The sequence below is a fragment of the Balaenoptera borealis genome (genome assembly GCF_965194805.1).
Source record: "Balaenoptera borealis genome assembly, chromosome: 13".
Classification (NCBI taxonomy): Eukaryota; Metazoa; Chordata; class Mammalia; order Artiodactyla; family Balaenopteridae; genus Balaenoptera; species Balaenoptera borealis.
In genome coordinates, this window is record NC_138870.1 from 38,818,309 (window position 1) to 38,842,009 (window position 23,701).

Consider the following 23,701-nt stretch of genomic DNA (forward strand, 5'->3'; position numbering starts at 1 on the left):
TCCAAATAGCCATCTTAGGCTTCAAGGCTAGGCAGAAGCTGTAGGCCTCAAAGAAGGGCCTATGGAGATGGATAGATCTGGGAGAGGGATCGGAATCGGCCCCGGCCCCCCCAGAACCTGCGGACGTCGCTCTCCGGAACAGTATTGATCCTTTTGAACTTTTTTTTTTTTTTTTAGTGTAAACGGACCGCGTTGAGATTTAAAAGGGGGCGACAGAGGGACTTGCGATTGGTTATTGTCCGGGCTTCAAAAACAAAACAAACCCACCAACCCCCCCCCGCCCCCCAAACAAAACAAGTGCTCTTAAATACTGGGCTCTCGGGTGAAAACACGGTGATTCAAGCAGCCCTTGCTTAGTTACTCTTACGGATCGAGCCGAATCACCCACTGATGCCTGAGGTATCTGCAGATCTCTGTAGAATGGGTATTTATTTCAGAGTTAGGTTAGAGTTTTCTTGAATTGTGCACTTTCAGACAAGTGTGGCTGTGTTTTTAACAGGTTTCTGAGAAGAATCAGTGGGGAGAAATTGTTGAAGAGTTCAACTTTCCCAGAAGTTGTTCTAACGCTGCCTTTGCTTTAAAACAGTATTACTTGCGGTGAGTAGTAGTGACTCTTCCAACAGTGTTTGGGAATAAGGGATTTATGGGGAGATTTGTTTTAGCAAAAAGAAAAAAAAAAAATCCCCAAACAAGAAACAAACCTTGCACACCAAAACAGTCTAAACTTCTGTTAATTTCAGTCTGAGAAACATTAAATATCCGTAAACTGAGATTATAAGAAGGTGAAAGTTTTCCTCACCTATTTTGGGATTGTTTACATTTTTCATACAGAATCATTACAGGTGACACCCCACCCCCATCTTGGTAAACATTCTTTGGTGACATAGTTATTGATTGTTTGATATCCACAGAGGGGCAGAAAGGTGATGCTTAGTAAGAGTTAAGATAATTAATGAAACTTCGGATCCCTTGGGAAATTTTTTTCTTTGTTTTGGAAACTCCTTTGCCTTTTAAAATTCTGACTTTAAGATTCTTTAAAAAAATGAAACCTCTGTGTGGAACCGTGTCACTGAGTAGTTTTTCAGTAGAATATTTCTGCATAGCATAGCATGTTGGTGCCTTAAGTGACCAGGATTGTTCTTAAAATATATATATATATATAAAATATATATATATATATATATATATTTTTTTTTTTTTTGGAATTTTTGAATGACTTAAAAACCTTTAAAAGGATTATTATCTATTTAGGAAAATTAGGGATACTGCAAAGTGGAATACTTTGATTTGGATTTTCCTTCATTCTTCCCCTTCTTTTTTGACTATTTATTTGACAAAGTAAATTTCTTCTTTAGTTGGCATGTGATACAGTTTAGATAATATATTTTGTGATTCAGCCTTAATTTTTTCTCAGTTTTTCTCCTAGGAATATTTTTATATTGTAATTTATTATGAGGTCATCTTTTATTTTTAATATTTATTTTACTTACTCATAAAGGCTCTTTAGTTGGTGTTTGTTATTTAAAACTAAAATAATGCTCTTCACATTTATTGCTTTTTAATAATGATGTTATAGGATGGCCTTTTAGGTAATGTGGCTTCTGCATAATTTGAGCTTGGCGTTTATCATTGCTCCAAATGCAATATCCAGATGTAGATATTCTGTGTTATGTTCAGCATTCTGGAATAGGAAATGCAGTAATTGCACAGGTGTACTTTCTGTTGGCTATCTTAGATTGACTTCAGGCTTGAAGCTGAAGAGTTTGCAGAACTTTGTGAGTAGTTACTGAGTTACACAGAAGTCTAGAAAATATTAAATATGGTTAGTTGTTATCTCTTGTGAGGGTGTGATGGCATGTGTCAGAGTGCATTTTAAAATAAAAGACTGAAACAAAAAACAAAGTAAAACAAAATTAACCTTCAAAATTGTTGATTTAGTAATGTGGTGAGAAGTAGAAAATTTTTTATTTATGGTGATACTTACTTGCTCATTTTCATTTATAATATTGAGAGGAGTACTGTTAATACATGTCCTGGTTTTCTGGTAATCAGTTTGAACCATTTGGATTTTAGACCGTTTAAAATACATGTTAAGTTATGCCTGATATTTATTGGATGATTGATTGATTGATTTTAATATCCAGAAGGTACTGTATGATATATATGTTTCATGGGATGTGTGTTTTTCTGAAGAGTTTACATTCATACTAATAGAGCTTTAGCATAATCAAATGGCTAGACTCCCAGTTTATTATAAGTTACATAAATATTGTTTTTCCAGTTGTGATTTCTATCTTGGGATCTATCATCCATTGATGATACTGTTTTTAACAGTAGTAGTTTCAAGATTGTTCACAACTCTGTATTGTTCTCGGGTCAGTTTGAGTTTTATGCTCTTATTAGAAGCTACATTTTGAACTATGTCCTTAGCTAAACTTGTTTTTCCTCCATATGTCACTCTCCAGGTTTGTTTTTTGTAGGGTTGTAGCTAGGCTACTAGGAAAAAAGTTGAAGTATTTGTTTTGGAAAATAAAACCATGTGAAGATTTGCATGGCTTGTAAAGAAATACAAAAGAAATATGCTGGTCAAAAATTGGGTACTACCAACCTTGGAAGGTTTTTTTCCATAGTGGTGTAATATTGCACAGTTGGAGGACATGTATTATGATGGGTTTTACACCTTCCTCTGAAAAATCTTAACTGGCAGACAGGATGCCAAGCTTTCACAGTAATTCTGTTACTTAACCATAAGAGTGCCTCTTCATAGTAACCAACAGTAATCAAGTGACTTTGTAAGTTCCCTCTTTGATATGTCAAATTGAGTATCATGGTTTCTGATGAGTAGATAATGCAGTGTGTTTTATAAATCACAGGTGGACTAATTTTTTTTTAATATGAACTGCTGTTTCATTTGACTTATTGTAAGGACTGTCATTACATGTGTTCTTGTTTAGAAGTTTAAAATTTGCTGACATTCCTCTGTAGTTAGAGGGGTAGCTGTTAGCCTGGTATTTTATGATATATTTTCATGATATTGCAGACATTTAAATAAAGAAGAACAAACTAATATGCTGGCCATTCTAACAGACATAGACATCAAATACAGAGACTTGAGTTTAGTGGTCTGCCAAAAGTTAGCTTGATTGTGTCAAACATACACTTATTCAGTTGTAGATTGTCTACAAAAATTTCTCAAAGTCTAAAATTGAAAATGCAATTGATTATTTGTTTTAACATTGGCAGTTAATTTTTAAAAATAAAAGTGCCTACTGATAATGTGTAAAAGTACTATATTTAAAGCTTGGATATTACTCATCTATTATGTCTATGTATTTTGTTTTCACTTAGTTCCGTTCTTGGCATGTACATCTCAATATATTCCACAGATGTTCATTATTAGAATATCTTTATAAGTATAAAAGGATAAGTTAATAATTTCCCACATTTTGTAGATGAAGAAGTTAAAGTGCAAAAGTATCTAAATGGCTTTAGGGACATTTGTTAATTGGACAAAAAAGTTGTATTCTTGATATGTGTTCAGTAATATTTAATCAATCTATTATGAATTCACTTTGTTAGTCAAAGTGATTTTAAGAAATTAAAATATAATTGGAAATTACTTATGGTTAAATTTATTCCTGAGTGTATTTATACCCAGTGTTTTCCATATTTACTCAGTTAATTTTATATTTTCATTTTGTTTTGGTGCTAAGATTGGGGGACAATTTACTGCTCTTACTTTTTGTTAAGAATTTGAAACCTTGGTATGAAGATTTAGGTAAATATTTCAAATAGTTGAAGAATTTTGTTTTAGCTTACTGATGCCAATAGTACAGCTATAGTCAAGGTTAAGTTGATGTTTCCATTATAAAACTTGATTTTTTGAAAAGGAGGTGAAATACCTTGGACTTAAAAAAATTTGTTTTACAACACTGTATATTACTGATTTTCTTATAAAATGATTTTTTTACATGTACCTACCTTTGGAATAGTCAGAAACTTAATTGTAGAATTGTACCCGCTATAGTGAATTTTCAGTTTCATCGTGAATTTATTTATTTTTTTCCCCCCTTGGTGGATGAAGCCCTGCCTTAAATTATACCAATTAAAGTTTATATTTATCAGGTAAATAGAATGAATACACTTGTGTGCTGGGTGGTTAGTGTCTACCATGTAGATCACTTTTTTTAAGAGAAAGTCTTTTATGAATCATGAGGTTAAATGAAAGAATGCTTCAAAACTGTAATATAAGTAAATAAAGTAATACATTGAGTTTGTGTATCAACAGAATTGATAAATGGAGATTGCTCTCCTTATTTAAGGAAGGAAAATAAAAGTAATATGAAGACTGGAAGAAAAATTGTATCTAAATAAATTATTCATATATGCATTTAAAAATTAATTTTGTAAACTATAACCTTTCATTTTGAACAAACCTGATTTTGATATCTTCTCATATTCTGTTACAGTTTAGAGGGTGTGCAAACTTGTTGAAAGGAGGAGTGGAAAGTAGAAAAAGTTGAAAGACTTATGAGACCTCAGCTAGGTTAGTGTTGTGTCTTAGAAACCATGTTTTAAATAGCTTAAATTTGCCCTCAAGTAGAAATAAATCTAACTCTTTCCAGGGTGGATAGTTTTCACTGAGGACACAAACTAAGAACTTAACTGTAACTCCCAGAAATGTTTATATGCTTTTTTGCATTTAAATTTTCTGCCTTAGCTGTGAACTAAAATTGTCTGCTTCTAAAGAGGAGCACTCTTATAATCCTACCTCTTCTCTGTTGTTGATTCAGTATTTTCAGTTGATTGTGTGTAAAATCCACTATGACTGATAGAGAAGTATATCACTTCTGTGAATATTTTATAATCTGAAATGAAATGATATTGGAAGTTGGAAAAGGAAGGAAAAACAAACATTTTAATTCACTGGAATGTAGGTGCATTAGTCAGTGAGTAAGTACTCAGTACTGCATGTTTTTAGGTAAAGTATTTAGAGTGTTTTTCATTATTATTTGGGGGAAGGCTGCTTATTGGGCATTTTCCAGAGCGGTACAGTCCCTCCTCAAGTTTGCTAGTAAATATAGGGTTTGTTTGAATTAGGAAGTAGAGGACATATGGGGAGTGGTTCTCTTTCTACTGCTTTCATCTGGCACCACCATCGTCACCACACTCTTGGGTATTCAGGATCAATTAGAGTGGAGATTCCCAATTTGTGCTGTATGAAGCACTTGTTTTCCTGAAATGTCAGTATGTTTCCTTGAAAAAAGACTAAATGAATTTGAGTAATAACGATAAATTTGTGTTACTTCATTGAAGGACTTCGTAGAGACTGTATTTTGTTAATGTGAGTTGTGGATCTCAAGACAATTTGGAGAAACACTATTTATTACCTCCCTGCCTCCACCTATGGTAAATGATGGTTCCCAAACACTACCGTACATCGCAGGGGAATGTTTGCGGAACATCTACTAAGTTCTGTGGAGCACAGTTTGGGAAACCCTGAGCTAGAAGTAATGAGGGTAAAGGAAGAAAAATTTTAAATATGGAAAATGAGAAATGAGAGGTAATTATGTATATTTATATAGATATATATAAATACAGATTTAAATGATTTTTATGGTTCTATTATTTGCTTATCTTTATCAATTGCTGTGCAGAATTATATTGGTAATACTTAAATAGTTGTTCGAATAGGGGACATTAAAATTATCTTGTGTTCATTGCCAGGAAGAGAAAGGTAGCCAAATCATTGGTCACATTGTTTTGCAGAATAGTAATTACTTTTGTTGAAATATGATAGTCATGCTAAAATCTGTATTTGCTTCAGTTCTACCATTTCAAAAACATAGATCATAATCATGAATTTTGACTTTAGGGAAAGCTGTTTAGAAGTAGATCTTGGTTTAAGGACCAAACTTACTGGAGATAAAAATGGAGATGTTAGGATTAAAGATTGTCATCAAATATTTTATGGTTTGAAATTGTAAGCATAATTGTTACGAAAAGCAAAAGCATTGGCTTTTGAATTTAAAATAAATGTAAATAATATGGTTAGTTCAGTTATCCATAGTAGAGTTCAGGAAATAAGCAGGTTGATTCTTTTTATTCAGAAGTACACAAAAATGTATATATGGTGATCGATACTAGTATTGGTTACCTATCGTAAAGATTATTAATGGATTCACTTAGGATATAAAACTTTTGGGGGACCTGGAATATAGAGATGGTTTAGAGCAAATTGTCACTCTCAGTAGCATTCAGGTTTTCTATGAATTTTATTGTGCTTTCCAAGAATTGTCTTATTAAAATAGGGTCTAACATATATTTTTTTGTTTCAAACATTAAAAAATATCACTTGTGCTTGGATACTTTTTGAGTATTCATTATGCTGTGAATTCAAAGTTAATTCGTTTCTATAAGATATATGCCCTTGTGACTAAGTATATTGCAGTGATCTATTGCTGGAACTGGAATCTCTTGGTGATATCTAGGAATAGATACTGCGTTATGAATTATTGTCCCCAAATGATAGATTCATACGTCCATCAATATCTAAATTAGTGTTTGCAGATCCACCCCATCTTACTGCAAGAGAATTTTATGGTGGGGCTGAATCTCTTGTTTTGGCTCTTTTATCTCATTAGTCTCTTAACAGCTCCCTTTTCCTATCACGCCACTGATTTATTGAAGTAATGGGGTCAGTTGTCCTTTAGAATGCCCTAAATTCTAGATTTGGTTGACTTCTTCCTTCTAGTGTCAGTTAACTTGTTCCTCTCTCCCCTGTATCTATTTCCTAAAAACTATTAGATTTAAAGATTGAAAAAATTCAAGTTTAGTATTTTAGGTGTACTTTAATAGGTAGTGCTGTGCTTTTCATCAGATTATGAGGCATATAATGTTTAGTTGTCCTGTCTTAGTGGTGCTAAGATTGATCAGTGGTTTTATGACTTAATGGTCTAAAACACTGTATTTTTTTAAAATATGCCCCAGGTGATTCTTAAGTACACTGAAGTTTGAGAACAGCTGATCTAAGTGTTGGAATTAAACCAATTGAGTTGCTGAGATAACTGGTTTAACTTGGCACCAACATGTTGGCCAGGGCTGCATCCAGAGCAAAACCTCTAGGTGACATCTGGTCTAGGGGCACCTGCTCAAGCTGCACCTGTCATCTCTAAGCAGAGCCTGGACACACCCTACTTTGTTTCTGGGCTCTAGAGAAGATAACAAGGGCTCCACTTAAGTTAAAGGGAAAAAAAGGGGTAAATGAACTACCAATTTGAGCTTATCCTAACTGTATTTGTATAGTAATTTGGATTTTAAAAATTTAATTAAAAATAAAATTTCTTAATATCTAGGTTTTGTTTTTAAATACAACTTTATAATATTTTCCCCAAATGGAATGCCATTTATTTTATTGAATTTACTGACCGCTTTTTCTCTTTGTGAGGATTTTGTTGGTCTATCTCAGTACTGCTTAGGGGAGTTAACTTATATTGTATAAATTCCTTTAAAAATAACAATACTAACAATAGCTTGTCTTGTTTAATGCGCTTTATCTTCATGTTTCAAACTTTTCGTATGTGAGATTTTATTTTTATCATTTCAGATTTCAGAAGTAATTGATGTTATTTAATCTCAGAAAAAATAACACTTAGAAAAGAATTTCTTTACACCACTCAGACTCTTTTCTTCTGGAGCATATGGGCTACTGAAAAAAAACAAAAAAGGCTGTAGGTTATATGCAACTTTCAATCTTAAGTGTCAGCCATAATTGCCACTTGGTAAGGTTTATTTTATATATTTTCAAACCACACTTTCTCCCCTTTACCTTTCCATTCTTTTCCCTGGTGATAGACCTGCTTTACATTTTACAAAGCTTTGTTTTATACATAACCCTCCATTATCCACAGTTGTTAAATATCTTCAGGTATATTCCATGACCTAGTATGTTTATCTTTTGCTTCTTTCGGTAAATGACTTTTTTCATTACTGTGTAATGGGACCAAGCCAAAGTGTTGCTTTTTATGAAGTAGGATTTGAATAAAGTTGTACAAGAATATTGTTTGAATATACATCTTAATGGGATATATGGCAAGTATCTTTAATTCTTTCTTTCTGAGTTCTTAACTATTGTACTTGGTAAATTCTTACTTAATAGTGTTCAGTGGTCAGCTGCTCTGTGCACAGAGATGATGTTTATTATATAATTATAATATACACATCTTTCATGGTGACGTGTTTTCAAATGAAATTTGTTTTTGCTCCTCTCCTAGCCCACTGGCTATTTTAAATAAATAAAATGTTAATATAACATACATGAGGTCAGTAGGAACATTCTTCCATTAAAATAAGACAAAGGAGAGACCATGGTTAGGGCCCTAACCTGTTGTACTTTAGAGGTGGGGTTGAATTTAAATGTGTCAGTAATAATGCCCAAGTTGATCACACTTTCCATAATGGTTCATAGGTTAAGTGAATTTTCAATGTACTTGAGCACAGATCAGACCACTTAGTACTTCATAAACAGTATTTAGTACCTAAGCAGGCTGTACCTCCAAGTGCACTCACAAGTAATAGGTCAAGAGTGCTTAAGTGGTTTGGTATAACCTTTTTAGTTTACACCATTAAAAAGTCAAACTTCTGAATTTTTGAGTAGTTTTTCCAGGTAGCCCCCCATTGCGATGTATTAATTTGGTAGTAAAAAATCTGGTTGAGAGAGAAATGATAAACCTATCATTTTTTGTCCTTCCTATGTTTTCTTTTTTCAGAATTGTTAAACCTTTTTTTCGCTTTCTGTATGTGAATTCTTGTTTACACTTCATTTATATTGACCAATTGTTATTTTGCCACATTTGCTTTGTGTTTTCCTTTTTATATGTGATGGTGTGTATACATATATACACACATTATTATAATTGTTATCATTACTGTTGTTTAATCATTTGCTGTCATTACAGTTATAATGCCCTTTCCTCCTAATTAAGTGTATATTAAGAATAAAAACATTCTCTTATATAACAATAGTAAAATAATCAAATTCAGAAAACTTAACATGAATATAATCATATTATCTGTATTATATACAGATCTTATTCAAATTTTACCAGTTGCCCCAAAGATGTCTTATAGCTGTCATACCCACCCATCCCTAATCTGTGATCTTGTATCACATTTAGTTATCTCTAGTTCTTCAGTCTTTTGTGATACTACCATTTTTGAAGAGTATGGGTCAACTGTGCTATAAAATTTGGATTTTTCTGAGGTTTTTTTCAGGATTAGATTTAGGTTAAGCATTTTTGGCAGGAGGTATGTGATGTCACTTTTTCCCATTATTGCTGACATTAACTTTGGTTAAGGTGGTGTCCTCCTGGTTTCTCCACTGTAAAGTTTCCATTTTCTGTTTTGTAATTAGCAAATGACCCGTGGAGACGTACTTTGAGACTGTAAATATCTTGCTCACTGTCAAACTTTTACCTAGTGGTTTTAATATCCATTGATGATTCTTGCCTGAAACAATTATTATGATGGCTGTATGATGTTTATTTTCTAATTTTATCATTTCTTCTACATCTTATTAGTTGGCAATCTATGATACGGAAAATATTTTTATTTTTTATTTATTAGAGTTTTATATTATACAATGGATTAAAGTCTATTACAGTTATGCATTTTGCTGCTTCAGTTTGGCCAGGAGGAGCCCTTTCAAGCTGCCTTCTGTGTATTTTTATCAAGTTACTATTATTTTTGAGCTCTTTCTTGCTTTCTGACAAAATAAGATCTTCTAGAGTCAACTTGTGTTTTGCTTTCCCTGCTGTAGCATCAGCTATTTCTTCAAGAAGTCCTGGTTCCTTTTAGTGTGGAATGGTATATAGAAACCAAATCTGGGTGGTAGATGTACCCATTGTTATTGGGTTATCTTTTCTTCTGGGCCCTTTCAGAGGGCAGAGCTAGCAAGTTTACTTATTTTAAATATGAATATACACATTTTGCAAATCATAAGGCTATACTGATATCTCTAATTACAATCCACACACGTTTTCTCTTGCCTTCTTCCATTCCATGTATCTCCCTTTAACTGCATTGAGAACCCTAATTCCTAACACCAGTGTATTTACTTATCTTGCTAGTTTTGTAACACATAGAGAATAGTTTCAGAATTGTTATACCCATACCACTACAAACAACAAACCTGCCAAGTGGAGTTACAAATTTGTTTGCATTTCTTTTTGTGTTCAGACTGACTTTATATCTGTAAATAATTGTGTTAAAAAAGGTTCACAGTGACTGGATTCTATTTTTCTGGGTATAGTTATTCACTTAAAACAGTAAAGTTCACATTTTTTCCGTTTGTATTCAATTTTGTGTTTTCCCCATTATTTGTTCCTTTAATTTTATTTATGAATATATAAAACCCTTAAGATTCTAAAATCAAAATTTAAGAAAAGATATGCTTGGAGTTTACCCTCTACCCTCTTTTCTTCCCTGTCACTTCTGCCCCATTCCTACCCATGCTCTTTTGGTAACCAGTAGTTTCCGGTTATCCTTCCTGTTTTTTTGTTTGTGTTTTGTTTTGTAAAAATGAGGTATATACATGCATTTTTAGTTCCCCATCTTAACATTAAGAATGCACACTATTTTTTTTTTTTTTTAAAGTAATTGACTTTTTTTTTTTTTTTAATTTTATTTATTTATTTATTTATGGCTGCGTTGGGTCTTCGTTTCTGTGCGAGGGCTTTCTCCAGTTGCGGCGAGCGGGGGCCACTCTTCATCGCTGTGCGCGGGCCTCTCACTGCCGCGGCCTCTCTCGTTGCGGAGCACAGGCTCCAGACGCGCAGGCTCAGTAGTTGTGGCTCACGGGCCTAGTCGCTCCGTGGCATGTGGGATCTTCCCAGACCAGGGCTCGAACCCGTGTCCCCTGCATCGGCAGGCAGATTCTCAACCACTGCGCCACCAGGGAAACCCGCACACTATTTTTTTATTTTGCTTTTTTTCCCTTAATGTATTGGGTTGGCCAAAATGTTTGTGCATGACGTTACGGAACAACCCGAACGAACTTTTTGGCCAGCCCAATATCTTGCCTGTAACTCTAAAGTTCATAAAGTTCTTTTGTTTTTAACAGCTGCATAGTATTCCATTGTGTGGTTATATCCTACTTTATTCATCCAGTCTCCTACGTAATGACACTTAGGTTGTTTCCAGTATTTTACAATAACAAATAATGTCACATGAATAATCTGCAAATCTAGTAGCCTTATGCAAACCTATTTTCAAATTTTTGGAGATGGATCTTCAGAGTAAATTACTAAAGTGGGGGTTGATGCAATAATCAAAGAATAAAGGCATATGTATTTGATTAAATTCTGCCAGATTCCCACCAGATTCTCTCCAAGTAGGAGAGAACTATTTTGCATTCCCATCAGCAGTATATGAAGGTACCTGTTTCCCATAGCCTTACCATGTGTTTCTCAAGCTTTTGAAGTTTTATCGACCTGGGGGGGTTAAGAAATGGTATGTCACTATATTGTAATTATTGTGGCTTTATATAGCATGTTTTAATATTCGGTAGTGCCATTCCCATCTCATAGTTCTTTTTTTACAAGGTTTTCTTGGGTATTTGTTTATGTTTTTTTTTCCATATGAACTTTAGCATTAATTTGTTCTAGTTCAGAAAAAAGCTTTTTCTTTCTTTTTTTTTTTAAATGGGGATTGCATTAAATCAAAAACAATTACCTTAGGAGAATGGACATGATGATATTGAGTTTACCTAGCCAAGAAAAATGAAAGTCTTCTATTCAATCTTTTTGTGTCATTCAAGAGTCTAAAGTTTTCCTTTTACAGGTTTTTGACATTTCTTAAATTTATTCTTAAGTATATTATCATTTTTCTTGCTATTGTAAACGTGGTTTTCTCTTCCATTATATCTTCTAATTAGTTATCATTTATATGAAAGTTACTGATTTTTTATATTGTAATCTGGCGCCTTAATTGTTTTGCCGCTTGTATTAGTTTTATCATTGATTAAAAAATGTTTTTAGACGTACTAGTATGTCATCTGCAAATGGGGATAGCTTTACTTCTTTTCTAAATTTTACGCCTTTAATCATTTTCTTTTGTCTGATTGTATTGGCCACTTTGAAATAGTTAGGGAGACGAGGGCATCTTTTCCTTGCCTTGATGCTGACCTTAGTTGGATGGTTCTATCATTTCCTCATTGAGTAGGACACTGCCTGCTGTGTGCTCTTGATGCAGTCTTAGCTCTGTATGTTCTATTAACATAGTATTTCTATATCTGTAATGAATAATACTGTTAGACTTAAAAGTCAGATTTAGTGATATCCTTCATATGTTTATCTACTAGTGTTTGACTAATTTTTCAAAATCTGTGATTATTATCAGTGTTCAAGAGAGGAACTAATACTGATTATTAAAAATTTTAAATCTTATTTTGCAGCTTATGCTTGAATGTGAATATTTCTCATCTTCTAGGAATTTAATATATAAATAAAAATCAGCTAAAATGCTAAATGATAACTTTGGAGGAAAATTACCTTTGTCTATCTGGCCATTAAGAACTCTTCACTATTTCATTCTTTGCTGGCCATTGCATCACTGGTTATACAAAAACAAGGCAATAATTTTGTTTTTGTTTTTAATTCATTGCTTGATTTTTATGTTATTAAGACTAGGATAAACTACGATTTGATAGTTGTTTGATTTTTATCTTCTCAAGGTGAGAAGTAGTTAGTTGTCTTTATTTACAAGTCATCTTTATAGGTTATCTACCCTGTGGAGATGAAAAGCAAATTCATGCTTTAGTTACAACCAGAAATCTTAAATGTTTGGGTCTGTCCATTCAAATCCATTATCACTAAATCAAATGTGTTATGTTTTTACGTTGTATATTTGATCCTCAGAATTAGATATAATTTGGATATTAAAGTCTTGCTAATTCTGAGAGTTACTTAGAACATTCCTCCTTCTTTATTCCCCTGTTTGTAAACTCTGGGGGTTAGTTTAAGTGGATGCGTGTGTGCGTGTGCACACATGCAGCACTATTTATTAGCTTTAAGCAAATTGCTTGGTAATTTCTTGGTCAGTTTTTGGTCATACCAAATCTTATAGATATTTACCTTACACATTTAAGTCTTACACATTTAAGGAGCTAAGTTGCAGTAGACATTAAATATTATATGCAAATTTGATGTTTTATAGAGGCCTAGTGATATAGCTTATGGAGCCTGAAAACTTAGATTCCTAAAGGTAGGAGCAAGAAGTATGTACTTAGCAACAGTTGGATATGACTACTGAACCTATCAATTCATAGCATCATCATTCTTAGCTAGAAGGGCTTTTAAGAAGGTGGTCTAGCCCCAGGCTTTTTGGTAGGCTAGAAATAAGGATATTTTTTCTGGTGGGCCTGCATAAGGATAATTGTGAATTGTCTTAGGTCACTGTTACTGAATGATAGGAGGGGGAATGTAGAAGCCAATTCAGAGCTTCCTTTATTACTCTAGCTACTCTATTGTGATTTAAAAGGAATAAATGTAGAAATTGTTGCGATTTCTTTGCTACTACAAAACATGACCTTTACTTTTACTTTAAGATGACTTTACTGACTTATACCATCTCTGAGGCATAGGTATTAAATTGTTGGCCAGTAGCGGTGATAAATAAGCACATGATTTATCATTTGTATCCAACGTCTTATCTCTTTCCCTTTCCTGTTCAAAGGATTATGTTTTATAAGAGAGGTGAGTATTATTGGAGAACCCACAGCAAAATATAACAATCACTGGGAAAAGTCACTTTTTCTTCAGATATTCCATATTTTTTAATGTTTTTCTTGGAAAAAGTTAAATTTGCATATTTGATAAAGCTGGCCCCTATTTTTTTTTTTTAAATAACAGGAATACTAATTTAAAGTTTTCAATCTGATACATTATTTTTTAGATGGAGACCTCTACTGGAAGTATGAAGCAATAGATGGATTCTATTATACATTGTAAAATATCTAGACAAAGGAATGGTAGGGAGATTGATTTTTAAAATAGTCAGTGTAAAGTATCCTAGAGATCTTTAAAAGAATCTTTCTATGATACTTTAGATAATAATGTACTTTTGGTTTATGACATCATCTTAAGTTTTTAAAAAGCAGAATTTTGTCTTTTCTTAGCTGTTTATTAAATTTGCCATGTGCCAAGCACTGTACCAAATGATTATAATAACTCATTTCTTCTTCATACCTCCCAATCACATAGGTACTGTTACTATTATCCTGATGTTAAAGAAGAGAAAACAGGACAAAGGAGTTTAAGAATCTTGTCCAAGGTCACACAGTTAGTAATTTTAGGAGCTAGTATTCGAACCTGGGCTATCTAGCTCTAAAAAAGGCGTGCTGTATTGTTTTCCCCGAACTCCACGTGGTTTCGTCTTTATTAAAAAAGTGTGTGAAGAGAAGCACCTGAAGGGAATATTAGCAAAATATGAAAATAGTTGGGGTAGTTGTGGGATTGTGGCTTTTTATTTAAAAATCTTTTAATAAATCTTTTTACAAAAGACTTGTTTGCTGCAGTACAGTTTATATAGTATAGCTCATTTTTACAGATATTCATCTCACTGGATTTTTACAGCTTTACAAAATAGGTGTCATCCTATCTTATAGATGAGGAAAAAAGCCTTTAAGTATCATTGCTAATAAGTAATGGGGTCAGAATTAGAGTTTAGTTTTGTGAATTATAATTTGCTGCTCTTATTTTACCACCAAAGTCTTGGGGGCCAAGTACTTTAAAAAAAAAAAAATTTATTTACCTCTTAAAGCTCCTAATTCAACATTGATACATTGTAGTTGTACTGAATCAGATCCCCTGCCATGGGGAGGTTCTTATGAACTCTGGTGGGTATGGTGGGCCTTTCAGCAAATGGGGAATCTAATTTGGGAAATTCTGAATGAATTGAAAAATTCTAAACAGAATTAGTAATATAGTATCCCATTGATGTGGCCCTAAGCTTAACCTTTTCTTGTGCGGTTCTATGAAACAAGCACCAAGAGCCAGTTTTTTTCAGACTGTCAGTTTACAGAAGAGCAGGTTAATAGAGAATTCCAATTGTTTTCAAAGTTGATGAACCAATTTTTGCTGCACTTTATTTTTTTTAAAATTTTTATTGGCGTATAGTTGCTTTACAATGTTGTGTTAGTTTCTGCTGTACAGCAGAGTGAATCAGCTGTACGTATACATGTATCCCCTCTTTTTTGGATTTCCTTCCCATTTAGGTCACCTCAGAGCACTGAGTAGAGTTCCCTGTGCTATACAGTAGGTTCTCATTAGTCATCTGTTTTATACATAGTATCGATAGTGTATATATGTCAATCCCAGTCTTCCAGTTCATCCCACCCACTCCCCCCTTTCCCCCTTCGGTATCCATACATTTCTTCTCTGTTCTCTACATCTATGTCTCTATTTCTGCTTTGTAAATAAAATTGTCTATACCAATTTTTTCAGATTCCACATATATGCGTTAATATACGATATTTGTTCTTCTCTTTCTGACTTACTTCACTCTGTATGACAGTCTTTAGGTCTATCCATGTCTCTACAAATGACCCAATTTAATTCCTTTTTATGGCTGAGTAATATTTCATTGTATAAATGTACCACATTTTCTTTATCCATTCCTCTTTTGATGGACACTTAGGTTGTTTCCATGTCCTGGCTATTGTAAATAGTGCTGCAATGAACATTGGGGTGCATGTGTCTTTTTGAATTACGGTTTTCTCTGGGTATATGCCCAGTAGTGGGATTGCTGGGTCACATGGTAGTTCTATTTTTAGTTTTTTAAGGAACCTCATACTGTTCTCCATAGTGGCTGTGTCAATTTACATTCCCACCAACAGTGCAACGGGGTTCCCTTTTCTCCACACCCTCTCCAGCATTTATTGTTTGTAGATTTTGTGATGATGGCCATTCTGACTGGTGTGAAGTGATATCTCATTGTAGCTTTGATTTGCATTTCTCTAATAATTAGTGATGTTGAGCATCTTTTCATGTGTTTGTTGGCCACCTGTATGTCTTCTATGGAGAAATGTTTATTTAGGTCTTCCGCCCATTTTTTGATTGGGTTGTTTGTTTTTTTGATATTGAGCTGCATGAGCTGTTTGTATATTTTGGAGATTAATCCTTTGTCAGTTGCTTTGTTTGCAAATATTTTCTCCCATTCTGAGGGTTGTCTTTTCGTCTTACGGTTTCCTTTGCTGTGCAAAAGCTTTTAAGTTTCAGTAGGTCCCACTTGTTTATTTTTGTCTTTATTCTCATTACTCTAGGAGGTGGGTCAAAAAAGATGTTGCGATTTATGTTAAAGAGTGTTCTGCCTATGTTTTCCTCTAAGAGTTTTATGGTGTCTTGCCTTACATTTAGGTCTTTAATCCATTTTGAGTTTATTTTTGTGTATGGTGTTAGGGAGTATTCTAATTTCATTCTTTTACATGTAGCTGTCCAGTTTTCCCAGCACCACTTATTGACGAGGCCGTCTTTGCTGCATTGTAAATTCTGGCCTCCTCTGTCATAGATTAGGTGACCATTGGTGCATGGGTTTAATCTCTGGGCTTTCTATGCTGTTCCATTCTGTTTTTGTGCCAGTACCATACTGTCTTGATTACTGTAGCTTTGTAATATAGTCTGAAGTCAGGGAGCCTGATTCCTCCAGCTCCGTTTTTCTTTCTCAAGATTGCTTTGGCTATTTGGGGTCTTTTGTGTTTCCATGCAAATTGTGAAATTTTTTCTTCTAGTTCTGTGAAAAATGCCATTGGTAATTTGATAGGGATTGCATTGAAACTGTAGATTGCTTTGGGTAGTATCGTCATTTTCACAATATTGATTCTTCCAATGCAAGAACATGGTATATCTCTCCATTTGTTTATGTTGTCTTTGATTTCTTTCATCAGTCTCTTACAGTTTTCTGCATACAGGTCTTTTTCCTCCTTAGGTAGGTTTATTCTTAGCTATTTTATTCTTTTTTTTTGCAAGGGTAAATGGGATTGTTTCCTTAATTTCTCTTTCTGATCTTTTGTTGTTAGTGTATAGGAATGCAAGAGAGTATTAATTTTGTATCCTGTGACTTTACTAAATTCATTGATTAGCTCTAGTAGTTTTCTGGTGGCCTCTTTAGGATTTTCTATGTATAGTATCTCTACACTTTATTTTTTTGAGTGTAGGGCCACCATCATTAGTTTACAGTCATGTGGAATTTTGGATTTTACGTAGATTATTAATTCAGTTTATCTTCTATCTCTATGCTGGAAGGAACTTTTTACAACTTCATTTCTAAGTTCACTTTTTTTTTTTTTTTTCTTAACAAGCTCTGGAACTCAGCACTTCTGTTTATTAGCTCCAGTAACTTAGCAATCTTTATTCCTTTCTGTTTTTCCAAAATCATGTGAAATAGGGTCTAGTGGGGATAAGTATATACACTTATGATGAAAACAGGCTGAACTGAAGACAGGTGTACATCCATTTAGAGTTCTTTAGAGTATGTTTTCTAATATTTGGTATTCCTGGGCACACATTTGTGTGACTAGTATGTGTGGATTATTTTGGAAAGGAGTGTTTGGGAGTAAGGAAAATGGTCTAGTGGGATATGCTTAGGGTCATATCTTAATAAGAATCTTCTCCTTAAAGGGCTTTGCTGTTACTTGAAATCTTATTTTGACACTAAACTGATTTGATTTGGTTTGGACATTTCTATATTTTCTCCTTTTGTGAGTGATTTTTAAATAGTGATCACAAAAGTTAGGGCTAGTAAAACTGGCCTCTACCCTAAGTCATCTTAATGTGTGAAGAAATATGTAAATGAGCAACATTCTGACTACAAATAGAGGACAGGCATTCCCAAATAATAATAATGCAGCATTTTGAATGGCATTAATTTTTTCCTAAACTTCCTTACCCGTAACATCCAAGGCATGGGTTTACCTTTGCCTGTAAGAGCAGAGGAGGTTATAACATGGGCAAAATATGGAACTCTCTCTCTGATATTCGGAGAAAATTCAGGAATATTCCCTTTGCTGCCTAACGGGGAGGCTTCAGCCTTCCAAACTGCAGCCTGAATTAAGTAGAAAAGCGCAGTCCATTCCTTTCCCTGCATCATTATTACAAGGAAAAGGAGTTGAAACTCCTAAAGAAATATCTAGTCCTCTTTCATTGCAGAGTTTGGGATGATTGGCTAAGGACTGGTTTCCTTCACAAAGATCCCTAAGCCAGCATTTTCGAATTGTTAATTAGGTAGGCTGTGCAGAAAAGTGTTCTTACTTAAATACAATTTGGAGACTTTGTTAAAGTTTTTAGTGTTAAAAGCTGAAGATTATGAACCTTGATAGGTGAATTAGCAAATATTTAGTATGGAGTGTTGGTAGGATTAGACTTTATTTAATATTATACTTCATTGCAAATTCTTGCTACTGTTGTCATCTGAACGCAATTTGAGAAAGCATTTCAATTAGACCTTTAATTTGTGGATTATTTTATATTCTTGAACTTGAATAGCCAATGTGGTTCCTTAACCGTTAGTAAGGACATTCAATGAGAAACGTATTTACTCTGCAATAGTTTTTCTAATATAGTCACTGTATTTCCATTGATAAAGTGATCTCTTAAGAAACACAAGTTTTGTTTTTCTGGAGTCTAAATAGGCAGAAAGCTAACACTGTCTTTTGACATAATACATAGTCCTTTCTTGAGAAAAACATAGAATATAAATAATTGGAAATATATTAGGAAATTATTAATATGGAAAACGACCATTGAGGACATTTCATTAAATCAGGGTAGGTTTAGTCCAGCTTCTTAGATTTTCTAATAGTCTACAAGAATGTTCTGTGTAAGTTCACAAAGAATATAATTTGTGTTTGTTGTAATGCCATATGTTATCAGTCTTTCAAGGTAGCATTTTTCAAATCTTTGCCCTTTTTTTATTGCTTCATAATTTTTCAAAGGCAAGTTAAGAAGCTCCAGTTAGAATTGTCGATCTATTGCTTCTGCACCAAATTTTTCAGTTGTTACTTACGTACATTGAGGTTGTACATACATATTCACACTCATTTTATCTTTTTAACAGTATATAATATTCGTATTTGTTTCTTATTCTTCCTATACCCACCCCCTTGATTTTTAGTTCTTTTGATATTAACAGTGGCTTTCTTTTGGTTCATACTTTTCATGTACTTTTTTCGTGTCCCTTTATTTTTCATTTTTCTTGTATCTTGGTTTTACATTTAATCTAAGAATACATCTTCTGAGTTTAACCCATTTATATTTAATGTGATTATTGTTAGCTCTCCCATTTTATACTGTATGTTTTCAGTGTCTAAATTTAATCTGTATGTTCTCTCTCTTACCTGACCAATAAATTCCAAGAACCTTCGCATACTCTCCTTGCCACCCCTGTTTTGTTGGAATAAGGGTGATGTGATGTTTTAATAATGGATTCTTATGGATATACATTTTTTAAGAAGATAAATCTTCTAAGATTTTCCCTTAATTGCCATATTTTATTTTATTTTCTCTGGATTCATTTTTCTTCTTGCTAGATTACATTCTTCAAAAGTTCTTTGAAAGAAGGTCTTTTTGTGGTCAACTTTGAGATACTGTATGCCTAGAATATCTTTATTTATCACTCATATTTAAGTGATATTTACCTTCATATAAAAATGAGTATGGGTTTTTTTCCCTTCAGTATTTTGAGGATAAGATTTCATTGTTCTTTTGTTGTTCTGGTGTTGCTTTTGAGAACATTTGATTGTTGATCTTGTTCTTTTGTGTGTGATCTCCTCTCACCTTTCTTGTCAGAAGCTTTATTTTTCTCCAGTTTTATTGAGATGTAATTGACATACAGCACTGTGTAAGTTTAAGGTGTACAGCATAATGATTTGACTTGCATCATGAAATGGTTATCACAGTAAGTTTAGTGAACATTTCACACAGATATAAAATTAAGACATAGGAAAAAACCTTTTTTTGTGGTGACGATCTTTGAGATTTAGTCTCTTAACGACTTTCATGTATAACATACAGCAGTGTTAATTGTGTTTATCATGTTGTACATTACATCCCTAGTACTTATTTATCTTATAACTGGAAGTTTGTAGTACCTTTTGATTGCCTTCATCCAATTCTCCCTCCCCCCATCCCCTGCCTCTGGTAAGTGCAAATCTGATCTCTTTTTGTATGAGTTTGTTTGTATGTTTGTTTTTGAAGTATAATTGACCTACAACACTACATTAGTTCCTGTTACACAACATAGTGCTTTTTTTCTATATATTTCTAAATGATTACCATGATAAGTCTAGTTACAATATGTCGCCATACAAAGATAATACTTGGTTATTGACTATATTCCCCACACTGTACATTTTATACCAGAGACTCATTTAATATTTTGCAACTGGAAATTTGTACCCCTTAATCTCCCTCACCTTTTTCTTTCCTCCCCCATCCCTGTCCTATCAGGCAACCACCTGTTTGTTCTCTGTATCTATAACTCTGGTTCTTTTTTGTTATATTTGTTCATTTATTTTGTTTTTTAGATTCCACATAATGAGTGAAATCATACAATGTTTGTCTTTCTCAGTCTGACTTATTTCACTTAGCGTAATACCCTCTAGGTCCAACCATGTTGTCACAGATGGCGAGACTTCATTTTTTTTATGGCTGAGTAATATTAGATTGTATATATATATATACCACATTTTCTTTATCCATCCATCTGTTGATGAGCACTTGAGATGCATCATATCTTGACTATTGTAAATAATGCTGCAATGAACATAGCGGTGCATATATCCTTTCTAATTAGTGCTTTTGTTTTCTTTGGATAAATACCCAGGAGTAGAATTTCTGCATCCTGTGGTAGTTCTATTTTTAATATTTTGAGGAATCTCCATACAGTTTTGCATAATGGTGCACCAAATTTCATTCCCACCAGCAGTGCACCAGGGTTTACTTTTCTCCACATCCTCACCAATACTTGTTATTTGTTGTCTTTTTGATGACAGCCATTCTGAAAGGTGTGAGGTGATATCTCATTGTGGTTTTGATTTGTATATCCCCAATGATTAGTGATGTTGAGCATCTTTTCATGTGCTCATTGGCCATCTGTATTTCTTCTCTGGAAAAATGTCGATTCAGATCCTCTGCCCATTTTTTGTTGTATGTTTTTTTGATATTGAGTTGTTTGAGTTCCTTGTATAGTTTGGATATTAACCGCTTATCAGCTATATTGTTGGCAAATATGTTCTCCATTCAGTAGGCAGCCTTTTCATTGTGTTGACAGCTTCCTTTGCTGTGCAAAAGCTTTTCAATTTGATGTAGTTCCATTTGATTGTTTTTGCTTGGTTCCCTTGCCTGAGGAGACATATCCAAAAAAATATTACTAAGACCGATATCAAAGGGAGTATTGCCTATGTTTTCTTCTAGAAGTTTTATGGTTTCAGGTCTCATGTTTAAGTAAGTCTTTAATCCAGTTTGAATGTATTTTTTTGCATGGTGTAAGAGAGTAGTTCAGTTTGATTCTTTTGCATGTAGCTGTTCAGTTTTCCAAACACCATTTATTGAAAAGGCTATGTTTTCTTCGTTGTAGATTCTTGTGTCCTTTGTTGTAGATTAATTGTCCGTATAAGTGTGGGTTCATTTCTGGGCCCTCTGTTCTGTTCCATTGATCTATATGTATGTTTTTGTGCCAGTACCATACTGTTTTGGCGACTGTAACTTGTAGTGTAGTTTGAAATCAGGGAGTGTGATACCTCCAGCTTTGTTCTCTCTCAAGATTGTATTGGCTGTTTGGGTTCTTTTGTGTTTCCATACAAATTTTGGAATTATTTGTCCTAGTTCTGTGAAAGATGCCATAGGTATTTTGATAGGGATTGCATTGAATCTGTAGATTGCTTTGAGTAATATGGTCATTTTAACAATACTAATTCTTTCACTCCAGGCACTCGGTATATCTTTCCATCTGTTTGTGTTGTCTTTAATTTCTTTAATCAGTGTCTTACAGTTTTCTGAGCACGCGTCTTTTACCTCCTTAGTTAGATTTATTTCTAGGTATTTTGTTCTTTTTGATGCAATTGTGAATGGGATTCCTGTCTTAATTTCTCTTCCTGATACTTTGTTGTTAGTGTATAGAAATGCAACAGATTTCTGCATATTAATTTTATGTCCTGCTACTTTACCAAATTCATTGATGAGTTCCAGTAGTTTTTTGGTGGCATCTTTAGGACTTTCTGTGTATATATAGTATCATGTCATCTGCAAACAGTGACAGTTTTACTTCTTTCTTTTCAATTTAGATTCCTTTTATTGTTTGATTGATGTGGTTAGGGCTTCCATTGTTGTGTGGAATAAAAGTGGTGAGAGTGGGCATCCTTTTCTTGTTCCTGATCTTAAAGGAAATGCTTTCAGTTTTTCAATGTTGAGTATGGTGTTAGCTATGGGCTTATCATATATGACCTTTATTATGTTGAGGTATGTTCCCTCTGTACCCACTTTGTTGAGAGTTTTTTTTTTTATCATAAATGGATGTTGAATTTTGTCAAAAGCTTTTCTTGCATCTATAGAGATGATTATATGATTTTTATTTTTCAGTTAATGTGGTGTATCATATTGATTGTTTTGCTGCTTGGTTCCCTTGCCTGAGGAGACATATCCAAACATACTGAAACATCCTTGCACCTCTGGATAAATCCCACTTGATCATGGTGTATGATCCTTTTAATGTATTGTTGAATTCGGTTTGCTGGTATTTTGATGAGAATTTTTGCATGTATGTTTGTCATTGATAATGGCTGGTAACCTTTTTTTGTGATATCTTTGTCTATCTTGGTATTAGGGTGATGCTGGTCTTGTAGAATGAGTTCAGAAGCATTTCTTCCTCTGCAGTGTTTTGGAATAGCTTGAGAAAGATAGGTTTAACTGTTCTCTAAATGTTTGGTAGAATTCACCTGTGAAGCCATCTGGTCCTGGACTTTTTTCTGTTGGGAATTTAAAATTAATGATTCAGCTTCAGTTCTAGTAATTGATCTGTTTCTTCCTGGTTCAGTTTTGGGAGATTGTACAATTCTGGGAATTTGTCCACTTTTTCTTGGTTGTCCATTTTTTTGGAGTGTAATTGTTCACAGTAATCTTTTATGATCTTTTGTGTTTCTGTGGTGTTGGTCGTAATTTCTTTTTCATTTCCGATTTTCTTTTGTACGTGACCTCCCCCTTCCCTCCTTGTCAGAAGATTTTGAATATATACTATGTGTGTGTGTATGTATATATACACACATATATATATATATATATTGTCTTAGAAATGCCTAAATTTCACTCTAGTATGTTTAGGTATAGGCTTTTTTCTTATGTTCTTAGCACTCTAAGCCATTTCAATCTGTGATCATATATTGAATCTTGTGAAATTCTTAGCCATTAGTTTTTCAAATTTTTCCCTTTCATTTATCCTTTTCTTTGCTTATGGAATTCCTATTAGGTAGATATTTACACTTATACTACTTTCCCTATATTGCTTTAACTTTTTTCGCTGTATTGCTTTTTCTTTTTTTTAGTATTACTGTTTTCATTGCTTTCTGATGCTCTTTGGGACATTTCCTGGACTCAGCCTTAATGATTACTAAATTGTTTTGCACTTCTGTCCATTCTGTTATTCCAACCATTTAAAC

At 33.6% G+C, this 23,701-nt stretch overlaps 1 protein-coding gene and 1 long non-coding RNA gene across 8 annotated transcripts in view; one reads left to right on the top strand and one right to left on the bottom strand.

Annotated features, from left to right (window-relative positions):
• The window catches only part of LOC309608886, a 542,507-nt gene extending 531,867 nt beyond the window's left edge, over positions 1-10,640 (bottom strand). The window contains exon 1 of the long non-coding RNA XR_014233149.1: positions 9,475-10,640. This is a non-coding gene — a long non-coding RNA (uncharacterized lncRNA). The remainder of the gene's footprint in view (positions 1-9,474) is intronic.
• The window catches only part of ARID2 (AT-rich interaction domain 2), a 167,618-nt gene that overhangs the window by 1,008 nt on the left and 142,909 nt on the right, over positions 1-23,701 (top strand). For 3 of the 7 annotated variants that reach the window (XR_014233102.1, XM_082349315.1, XM_082349317.1), the window contains exon 3: positions 500-597. The exons of 1 other annotated variant lie outside the window; for it this stretch is intronic. Coding sequence is in view for 3 of the 6 variants with exons in the window: in XM_082349315.1 (XP_082205441.1) it covers positions 500-597 (98 nt within the window). In the remaining 3 variants the exon portion in view is untranslated. Of the gene's footprint in view, positions 1-177; positions 400-499; positions 598-1,735; positions 1,776-1,798; positions 7,782-23,701 lie in introns of those variants that run through there. 3 more of the 7 variants (XM_082349316.1, XM_082349319.1, XM_082349318.1) reach the window with 3 other exon arrangements.